The sequence below is a fragment of the Sabethes cyaneus genome, chromosome 2, assembly GCF_943734655.1.
Source record: "Sabethes cyaneus chromosome 2, idSabCyanKW18_F2, whole genome shotgun sequence".
Lineage (NCBI taxonomy): Eukaryota > Metazoa > Arthropoda > Insecta > Diptera > Culicidae > Sabethes > Sabethes cyaneus.
In genome coordinates this window covers 9,211,161-9,222,478 of record NC_071354.1, presented here as the reverse complement: position 1 = coordinate 9,222,478, position 11,318 = coordinate 9,211,161, and the positions used below count along the sequence as shown (strand labels likewise).

The following is an 11,318-nucleotide window of genomic DNA, read 5'->3' as shown; positions in this document are numbered from 1 at the left end:
TAAAGAAGTCCTACCAGCCAAATTTCCTACGTTTTTTCGTGCGACAAAGAAGAAAATGTCGACTTTTCGTTTTAATTTCCGTCATTCATAAATGAAAATAACTCACGCAAGGCATTGTCGTTATTCTACAGCCAGGAAAACTTTCCTGACCTGCAGAAATTTTGCAGAATAACATTCGTCATGCCGTTCTACACAAATACATGCGCGTTAGCTTCGTGAACATTGTTGTGATTTTTAGTTTGGACGATGAAAAATTTTGATGGACGGATTTTAAAACGTTACGACGAATTTAAGAAATAATCGCTTGTTGCTGCTGGTTGAGTTGGCCGTCTCGGAAGGTAAGAAGCAATCAACAAATATACCACCTCCAAGAAAATGTGTTCGGACAAGCGTCAAAATGAATGAAACCATTGGTTTAATAAAATGAAAAAGTTTCAGTAACATCTTTTGCATCTTCATATAAGAATTTGTTTGTTCTTCAAAGAACGGTTTTCGGTAATTGATGAAACCTAAGCAACTTGGAACTTAGTGCTTTTCACTCGGTTTTCTTTAGCAACACAAATTTATCCACCACCAATGCTACAGTAATAATACGTAGCGTAATTTTTCTTTGGCAGCAAAAGGCGAACGGCTCACTGGTAACTTTGCTCTTTTGTTCAGACTGAAATTCAAATGTTGAACAAACAATGTAGATGATGGACCATGAAATTTTTTATAACAAAAAGACCATAGACGAACGGCCCCGTCGATGATATTTTAGATCGCATAGTTGCTGAGGCTTTCCGGTTGGTTCGTTGCTCGGTTATCGGTACTCCAATTTACCGAAAAGAAAATTACGCTAAGTGCGTTAGTGCAAGTTTATTGCAAGCTGGAGTTATGATAATCAAACAATCGGCCCTTTTAAGGGCCACACAACGATTGAAGAGTTTGTTGTATTTTCTTGCCCAGGTAATACCATAGCACATGCAACGAGGAAAAAGTTTAATTTTTCGCCATTGCTGACGACCGACAAACAGCGGGAATAAGTTGCGGGAATTGTTGAAAATCCGCGCGTACCGTCTACCGATTACTATCAGAAAAGCACTGTTCAACGTAGAAACAGATCATGAAAATTTATTTGCTGTTTAGTTTAGTGTGACTTCGATTCGTTTTAATAAAATAGTTCATAAAATAGTAATTCACAGAAATAACTCCGAAATCGGTTGAGGATTGAACGTATACAATGTTACTGCTTTGACAAACGTTACGTACAATGCATGTAGCATATATACATGAAGAATCGTATCGTAATTAAAGTTTTCGCCAACTGATACGGCAGATTGTTTCTTACGATAGGAAATCGCTGCAAACAGTCTGCCATCAATTGGGAAATGGCTGGCGTTTAATTGTTTTATAATGGGTTTACCGTTTACAAGCAATACTTGCAATATCAGTCTGCACTGACATTAGCGAAGCTATTAATAAGTTTTTGTGACAACAATTAGGGTACTACCGTTCAGTAAAATATCGTTGCCCAAAGCAGAACACATCCTGTGATTAGGTTTTGCTACACGAATAACAGTATCGTAGAAAATGAGTGACTGCTAGCATCGTTGTCCGCCGGTGGACATGATAACAGGCGGTTTTTTCGTGGGTGTATCTTATCTCTATCGGCGTACACGAGCAGCGTTCAAAAATGCCTGATAACACGCGCGAAGGGGTCAATCGATCGGTCAGTTGATATATAAGGCACGGAGGCATCGTATACTACAGTTCCACTCGGTCTTTGAACCACTCGAAACGTTCTGGTTTTGGGATAAGATGAAAACATTACACTGCCTAATCTTACTGCTGGCCTTGGGCTGCCAGGTTCAGTCAAGAGAAATTCCCAAGGAGCTTCCACTGAAGGAAACCGAGTGGAATAAATTAGGTAAGAGGATTATTTTGAACATACAAAGCACTGTAAGTAAGCATCGTTCCTATCGCAGCCCCAGCATGTACGCTTAACATCAATACTCAGCTACCGCGCCCACAGCCACTGATCCTGATACCAGGATCGGAAAGCTTCCGCTATCCGGCATCCGACGATCGGCTGCTCCAGTTGGAAGCCGGGGAAACCCTCGAGCTAGCCTGTCAGAATGGATTTAACGTCGCGCCAGGCAAAAACTCCATCATCGTATCGTGCGTCTTCGACGATACGTTCAACTACGACAGTACCATGTTCCATTTTGGTCAATTCTCGTGCACTCAAAACTGGGCAAGTACGGCTCGCCGGACCAGCCGACCCTGCGAAACCAATGCCAACATTGTCGAAATCGGTTTCGAGTTGGGCACTCGGTTCCCGAAAATTTTAGACGTTTGCCACAATGAGGTAACGTTCGAGAATCACTGGGTCAAGCATGAGTTCCACCGGCGTCACAACGGATTCCAGCAGGGAGTGCCACGGCCTTCCTGGATTCAGGGCAGCTTCTTCCCAGGAATTCCAACCAATACTCTGTACACCATCAATCGCCAACGGCAGACGATTGCGCTGATTCTAAACTCGCAACCCTTAGCGGATGCGTTAGTGCAGGATGTCAACACCGGAATCTACATGGCACGCGGACACATTGCTGCGCGGGCCGATTTCATATACGGAACACAGCAGAATGCGACTTTCTGGTTCCTGAATGCTGCTCCCCAGTGGCAGAACTTTAACGACGGTAATTGGCTGCGAATCGAGGATAGTTCGCGGGCCTTCGTCGCTAGTCGTAACCTTCAGGTGACCGTTTACGGTGGAACGTACGGGGTGCACACGCAAACCGACGCCAACGGTGATCAGCAGCCAATCTTCCTGGATTTTGACCCGAACGGAACGCAGAGACTACCGGCGCCTCTGATTTATTATAAAATTTTGCACGATGAAGTTAATAAGGCCGGAGTGGTACTGATCGGAGTGAATGATATTCATCTTACCTCGTTGGAAGCTGTCCGGCAGCAGTACGTTCTGTGTGATGACATTAGTGACAAGATTAACTGGATCAACTGGGATAGGACGAATTTGGCCAGGGGTTACTCGTACGCGTGTGAAGTGAATCCGTTTTTGAAACGGATCGGACATCTATCGCAGTTAGATGTTCCGAATTTGCTAGTATAGATCGGTTAAGATTAAAAGAAACTGGATTTTATTGTGATCAAAAGTTTTTTTTTGTTTATCTATCCAACATTGGCTACTACGATCGGTGGGTGGGTGGGTGGCTGACAGTTGAAACCTACTTGAAATATGTTTCGGTTTAATACTTTTTTGTTTGAGCTGCTAACGAGCTGGCCGGAGGCAATCAACAGCTGACACATAAATAGGACGACGCTGTTGTGTGTAGCACAAACCGAGTCCTACGTAAGCAACTACTTTTGGCACTTCACCACGAGTTTCGTGAGCTAACCGCATCGAAAAACGCGGAGAGGGTTTAAGTTATTCGCACACAACCTCCCCTCCCTGCGGTTTTCCCACCGTCGGCGGTCAGCACCGTTGGCGGGGTTGGTTTGGTTGGTATGTCATGTCACTCCCCCTTGTCCCATCCATCGTGTGGTCGTGTGTCCGTCGCGTCGTCGTTGTTGTTGGTGAGATTTTTTCTTTTTAATCTCGCAAATCTGAATTCGCACTCGACCGAGCAGAGAAAGAAAAACGCAATATTGCATCGCTGCTGGCTGGTCCCCGATGCGATTTTTCGCTACCTAGGTAGGGGCTTTCGATTTTATTTTAGATCCATAGTGCTGCAGTCCTAATTGCGATTCGGACCGCACGGTGGTCACTGCGGATCGATGAACGATAGTGTAGTGCGGTTAGAGAGTTGACGTTTGTGAAGTGAAATTTTCGATCAAAGCAACCACCGACGGACGACGGCGACGGTGACAGCGACGCAGTTAATTCGCTCGCCCGCATACGAGGAAACATTTCACAGCCACGGTACCGACATTGTTGTCGTCTTTTCGAGTGTCACGGAAGACGGCGCGAATGCGGTTGATTACCTAACCGCGGTCGATCAGTTGTTTGTTTTGTCGAGAAATTAGCTGAAGTGAAGTGTTGTTGCTGTTGCTGCTGCTAGTGTTTTTTTAGTGAATAAGTGCGGTCACGGCATCCGAGAGTGCTCTGGAGTTAACGTTAAGAGACTATCTGACAGTCAAGTCGGTCACAGTTGCACCGAAGCCGGTCGTCAAACGCGGTTGTTAAATGTCATCGATTTTTAAGCTCAGCTAAACCCTTATCTTGCCTAAGGTACTTAGGATTTCAGCGTAATGGGAAAAGAGTACTTTGTGGCAATAGTCTAGTTTGAACTAGAAATGATTTATTATTGCTGAAAGTTGACTGAAAATCCTTTATTTAATGAAATATCTGTAACTGCTAAGTAGAATAGACCTCCGATGCTACGTAACTTTTACCACCACAGTTAAACACGCAGATTTACGAGGAAAGAACCGTGCGTTTAACTACAGTAATAAAAGTCGCTTCGTACGTCAAATCACATTTGCTCTGAGAGCACCCTGTCATGAAGAATGAATAACGTATACCTAAATATTTCAATACAAATTAATTATTGGACCTAAACAGTGTCACATAAGCTATTCTTTTGAGGTCGCCGTCAACGGTTATCGTCCGTGGAAGGTGCGCGTTTGTTTTCTTTGAGCCTCTTTCTGCCATCACCTCAACCATCGCCGCGGCTCAAAGGGACTTGAGATTGTCCCCGAAATACATCATTCGATCCATTGTAGCACTGATCAGTCGCGATAGTTTATCCGGAAAACCGTATTCACTTTTATGGTCATAATCCGCCAGAACTGGTCTCGATCGACTGTATCGTACGCTGCTTTGAAATCAATAAAGATGTGATGCGTGTACACATTGTACTCCCGACATTTCTGCAAGATCTATCGGATGTTAAAATCACGTCCGTAGTTGCGAGAGCCCCCTACTCGGGTCGCTTTGTCTCTCAGCCACTTGCACAGCTCTATTATTGTAACGGAAATTTTCGTAATGCAATAAACAAACCCCTTTTTCGGCATTTGAACGTGTCCCCCATCTGTTCTGCAGCCACTTATGCATCTACTTGCTCCACCACTTGTCTCCCTTTTTGTCAACCCCCCAAATTTGTAAAATCTGAATTTTTTGAACGGGTATGGTCGTTAGAGATTGATTCAAGAAGGCGGATTGTCATTTATCGCTTTGCATGATCACAGTATAGATTTATGAAAACGAGGTGGGTTGTTAGAAGTCAAATATTTGTCGTTTGACACCATTTTAAAATTCCAGAAGATGGATTCTTTTCAATTTCAACACACAAACTTTATAATATGGAGCGGTTTGGAAAGGTAGTGACTATTAGGCGTGTATGTTAATGGTTTAGGGGGCTCTGTAGCCGCAAGGTTAGATCAGATCATTCGATGTCAAAGTGATTTTATCATGGGTTTATTCTCAGGCCCCTCATCATCCTTCCTTCATGCTGAATTCTAAATTATTCCAATATGGCATATAGACAGTGCAAAAATGACTATCATAGTAAAATGCACTGGTTATCTGAGCCAGGGATGACTATAATAGGGCGCTGTCATCGAAGGAAGGTTTTGGTTTTTTCATTCACTTCTGCTGGATTAGGATTTGAACTCGAGTCCTCGGAATCTGTCGTTTTTTTGATTTTTTGTAACCTTTTTTTGGGATTCCTTGTCGCTGTTTCGCTATCCTTTTAGTGTCTCTTCATTGACCTTTCTGCATCTATCCATTGTCTTTTCTTCGTATTACTTGGTGTTTCTCCAGCGTCTTTTCATCGCATTTTTGTCATCTTTCGTCTTTTCTTCGTTGTCTTTTCGCCTACTTATCTTTACTTCTTCGTCATATATCCGTCGTTTTTTCGCTGCCCTTTTGTTGTCTATTTGCTTTTCATGTCTTTTCATCGTGCTTTCGTCGTCCTTTCGACATATTACCGTCGTAAGAGACGAATAAACCACTTTGATTTCTATCTTGTAAACAAAAAACAAAAAAAAATCGTTGTCTTTTCGTCGTCTTTTTACCATCTCTTTGGTGGCTTTTCTTCGTATTTGTCATGTCTGTGGCATGTCTCTGCTGTGTTTTTGTTGTCTTTTCATAGTCTTTCTATCATATGTTCGGCGATTTTAAACGTCTGTTTTTGACATTCTTGTCGCTTGTTCTCGACTGCTTCATGCCATATTTTTTGTGGCTGCTTTGGCGTGGCTTCATCTACATTTCACCGCCTTTTCTTCGTTTTTGTCGTCTTTCATCTCCCGTTCTGTTTGTTGTCAAGACAACAAAAATGTTTTTTCTGTTTGACTTGTCTTTGACTCTGTCGCGGTCCAGCGTAAATCATTTTTTATTAAAGGTGGAGGAGCGTTTGATGAGGATGAATGGTAAACTGGATGATATTGCGAAACTTCGATGTGAGACGTAGTTCAATTATTGAGTGGGACTCCAATTCACACTCTTTCGGTTTGCGGCGCAAACCGCAAACTTTGCGCTCAAATGTTCCGACAATTAAACTATTTGTACTTCTTCTTCTTCAGCAGCATAGAGCTGGGGTGGCTCGTGCTGTTTCAAGCACTCGTCTCCATTCAACTCGGTCTTGGGCCACTCGTTGCCAATTTCCTAGTCGTCTCAGAAGTCGCAACTCGCTTTCGACCTGGTCGAGCCATCGTGCACGTTGGGCCCCCCTGTTCCTGGTGCCGGTGGGGTTGTTGAAGAGGACTATTTTCGTCGCACAGTCGTCCGGCATCCTTACGACGTGTCCGGCCCACCGTAGCCTGCTAACTTTCGCTAGATGTACGATGGGAGTCTCCCCAAGCAGTGCCTGTAGCTCGTGATTCATACGCCTCCGCAACTCTCCGCTTTCAGTTTGTACTCCGCCAAATATCGTCCGTAGCACTTTCCGTTCGAACACGGCAAGGGCGTGTTTGTCCTCCGTGAGCAGCGTCACGGCTTCAAGTCCATAAAGAACTACCGGTCTAATAAGAGCTTTGTAGATTGTTAGCTTCGTGCGGCGGCGTACGCTTCCTGGTCGTAGCGTTTTACGAAGGGCAAAGTAGGCCCGATTTCCCACTTGGATGCGCCACTGAATCTCCTTACTAGTTGTTGTTGTCCGCGGTCACCAATGATCCCAAATACACGAACTCCTCTACCACTTCTAGTTCGTCGCCGTCAACGGTTACCGTCCGTGGGAGGCGCGCGTTTGTTTCCTTTGAGCATCTTCCTTTCATGTATTTGGTCTTCGACGCATTTATTTTTAGCCCAATTCTCCTAGACTGCGCTTTCAGTCTGGTCTGGCTTCCGCCGTCGCAAAGTTTCTAGCTATGATATCGAAGTCATCTGCAAAGCCTAGAAGTTGGGTACCATTGGTAAAAATCGTGCCTCTCGTTTCGATGCCCGCTCGTCGGATCACCCCCTCAAGTGCGATGTTGAACAGCATGCAGGATAGACCGTCACCTTGTCTCAACCCTCGTCGCGTCTCGAAGGGACTCGAGAGTGTCCCAGAGATGCGTACGAAACACATCACTCGACCCAATGTAGCTCTGATCAGTCGCGTCAGTTTGTCCGGAAAACCGTATTCGTGCATTATCTGCCATAGCTTGTCTCGATCGACTGTATCGTATGCTGCTTTGAAATCAGTAAAGATGTGATGCGTGGGCACGTTGTACTCCCGACATTTCTGCTAGATTTGTCGGATAGTAAGAATTTGGTCCCCATGAAACCCGCCGGATAATTCCATACGAAACTTTGTGCTATCGGTGACAACCGACGTAACAGGATCTGGGAGAGTATCTTGTAGGCGGCGTTTACCAGCGTAATACCACGATAGTTGCAGCAGTCTAGCCGATCACCCTTTTTGTAGATGAGACAAACCACTCCTTCCATCCATTCCTCCGGTAGCTTTTCCTCCTCCCAAATCCTCGAAATAACCCAGTGTAGAGCCTTTGCTAGCGTTTCTCCGTGATGTTTATAAAGCTCTACCGGTAGGCGTTCCTTCCCAGCGGCTTTATTGGTCTTCAGCAGCCCGATTTCTCGTTTGACTTCTTGGAGATCAGGTGCTAGGACATTACTATCTTCCATGGGCGCTCCTAGGTTAATTTCCGTTCCGCCTCCTTCTGCGACTTCGCCATTGAGGTGTTCATCGAACTGGTCCTTCCCGCCACGGATCTTCCATACTTTCTTTCCTTTGCGATAGATTTCCTACAAAGTTACGATGTCGAGTTTGCGGGGTTGAAGCTGTTCAATCAGCACCCGTACGCAACCTGCGAAATTTAGCGATCTGCAGTTTCAAGTACTGAGTCTCCATTCATCGTCCTTGTTCCGTCGTCTAGTCGATGCCGAATATTCCGCTCCGAATTTGCTTGAATTTTGTTAGTCGTAATTTAATTTAGGTGTGTAGCCGTACTGGGGCAACACTACCGAGTCTCGCGATGGGGCTGCCATCTTATACTGCCGAGACTCACTATAGCTCATTCCCGGTTAGTATACGACCTTAGTTTCCACCGGGGTTGGTTACCCGATCTCCGCTAAGGTTGCTCGTATTCCGGCTGGTACCACGAGGAGGTGGGGATTGGAGTTGCTGGATAAGAGGCTACCGACCACTATGGGGTCTATATTCCGCATTATCCAGCCGTTTACCAACTATCAGTACACGACACTCTATATTAGATAATCTAATATCTAGTTTCGATCAGAAACTATCAGTAGAAGCAGAAAGGTCAATCATATAAAAATAATTACCATCGGCGGGTGGAGCGTATGGTGTGTGCGTACGAATGGTTGGACTGGAATGATTGAAACTAGATGTGAGATTATTATGTACTGATAGTTTAATTGTCAAGACATTTGGGCGAAAACCGAAAGAGTGTGGGTTAGAGTCCCACTCAGTAATTGAACTACGCAATATATTTTTGGTCTCACATCGAAGTTTCGCAATATCATCCAGTTTACCATTCTTCCTCACCAAGCGCTCCTCCACCTTTAATAAAAAACAAAAATGTTGTTTTTGTATGCATTTTCGTCGGCGTTTCTTCGTTATCTTTACAAATTTACGTTACGACTTATTACGTCATCTTTTCGCTGTCTTTTCCTTTTTTGCATTTTGAATGCCCCTTTTACATTTTTCCATTTTCATTTCCATTGGTTTGCATTTTTGTCGTCTTTTCATCAACTTTTCATCGTATTTTCACCATCTTTTTATCCCTGTTTCGCCATATCATCGTCGCATTTTCTTCATTTTTTCGCCGTCTTTTCGTTGTTTTTCAGTCATCTTTTTATCACTCTCTAAAGGAATCCACGTGCATTAAAACTGCTCAAATACCGCGTAAATATCAAAATGCATCACTTGGAACATGCGCATCAGTTTTAAAATGTCCATGAAAAAATCTGCCTAAATTGCAAAACCACATAAAATTCAAAATTTGCGTAAAAAATTGCGAATCTCAAATAAAAATGCAACGAAAATTTCGAAACTTGCGCAAAAATCCCAATAAATTCTATAATTGGGATAAATTTTAATAATTTACCTAAATTTCAGAACTCGTGTAAAAAATCTGCGTTAAAAATCCCTAAAAATTCTGAAATACGCTTGGAATAAACCACTTAAATTTCAAACTTTGCATGAAAATTGCGTACATTTGCTAATATTTGCTCAAAACTAACCTCGTAAGTTTTGAAATTTGCATGGAAAATAGCGTAAATTCCAAAGTATGCTTGAAAATAGAACAATAAAAATTATTTTCGAAAGTCTTAGTAGAACTTAGGAATAAAAGACAATAAATTGGAAACAAATTCCTTTCAGTTCTATTATATTTTACTATTGTCACATATACGCGTATTTCGGCTACGACTTACGTTCAAGTTTCTATTAGGAATCTTTTCTTAAATGCAACTAATGATGATTTAGTTGCGCGACTGTCAGTTGCGCGACTGTCAGTTGCGCGACGAGTTATGCGCACGTTGACAATCAGCTGTTCTCCAAAAACGTCAACAACTGCAAAACTGCCACGAATATTGATTTGTTCCAACTTGTATTACTTAACTTAAAGTATCACTTAAAATTTTACCATGCTTAGAATAAAACATGAATTTTTGAACCCACACGCATCAACCAATACAAAATACCATGCGCTCTATGGGTTTTTCTTTCTACGATTGTCCAAACGTGAATGTGCGGAAATTTACGGAAAACATCCCAGTACAATCACTAGATGGATTCAAAATTATCAACAACATGGTATTGTATCTCGAAAGATAAAACAAAAAGGAAAAAAGGGCTTGGATAGTAGACCTTTTCCAAAAGCAACCGACCCTTTTTCTCAATGAAGGTAAGGAAATATTTTTCAAGGCATTCGGAATTTCCAGCAGTACTTCATCTATTTCCATTATTTTACATGAAGAAGGATACACCTGGAAAGTGCTTGAGCGTAGAGCAATTCAGGCAGACGAGGATAAAATTTGTTTCTTTGTGAATGAGCTGGCGAACGTTAATTGGGATCTTCATAATTTAGTTTTCCTGGATGAAGTATCAATTGACAATAGAGGAATGCTCCGCAATCATGGATATGCGATTAAGGGAAAGAAACTTATATACCGAGGCGAGTTTAACCGCAAGGCTCGTGTGTCCCTACTGTGTTTCCTGAATCAAAATGGAATTTTGGAATCGTTCATGTGTGATGGAACTTTTACCCGCAGAATTTTTTTTGAGTGCTGTCGTAATTTTACCAACAGTGGCAAAATATTTAAGCATCCGGGAGTGAATTCTGTTTGGAGTCTAGATGGGGCTAGAATTCATTGTCATCATCGTATCGTGGAATATCTGAGATCCATGGGAATTCATGTAATTTTTCTGCCTCCGTATACACCGTATTTTAATCCCATCGAATGTGTTTTTGGGTACTGCAAACGCAAACTCCAAAAAAATTACAAGGAAAACTCTTCGAAGGTCATCACAACTATTGCGATAACATTGAACGAGTTTTCAACTTTCGATCGCACAAAAATCTTCCGAAAGTGTGGATACCTGTCTGGTGGAGTATTTGATGCAGAGAGAGGACTAAATCAAAGCACAGAAAACATTGGATTCGATCAATAGTTATTACGCATTAGGTAAAGATAAACCGTTTATGTATTTTACAGCTTCATTGCAAAATAAAAATAATAAATCAGAGCAATGATATTTTACATGTGATCAATATCCCAACAGTCAGAGACCGACTGAAGTTTTTGGATAAGTTTTCTTATTTTTTATTTTTAGGTTTTTTTTAAGTCAGAGACCTCCTCAGCCAGCTCCTTTCCGTAAGAATCTTCCGTTGCTGTAAAGCTTCCAGAA

General features: G+C 42.6%; 1 protein-coding gene across 1 annotated transcript; it reads left to right on the top strand.

Annotated features, from left to right (window-relative positions):
- The first annotated feature begins 1,800 nt into the window (after positions 1 to 1,800).
- LOC128737661 (uncharacterized) lies at positions 1,801 to 3,115 on the top strand. Its single transcript, XM_053832339.1, has 2 exons — positions 1,801 to 1,909; positions 1,968 to 3,115. Exons 1-2 carry the CDS (start codon positions 1,801 to 1,803, stop codon positions 3,113 to 3,115), a joined length of 1,257 nt encoding a protein of 418 aa, XP_053688314.1.
- Positions 3,116 to 11,318: the final 8,203 nt, after the last annotated feature.

Coding starts and splice junctions, on each gene's coding strand:
- LOC128737661 (XM_053832339.1), top strand. CDS start 1,801: ATGAAAACATTACACTGCCTAATCTTACTGCTGGCCTTGGGCTGCCAG. Junction 1,910..1,967: donor AACCGAGTGGAATAAATTAG/GTAAGAGGATTA, acceptor TTCCTATCGCAG/CCCCAGCATGTACGCTTAAC.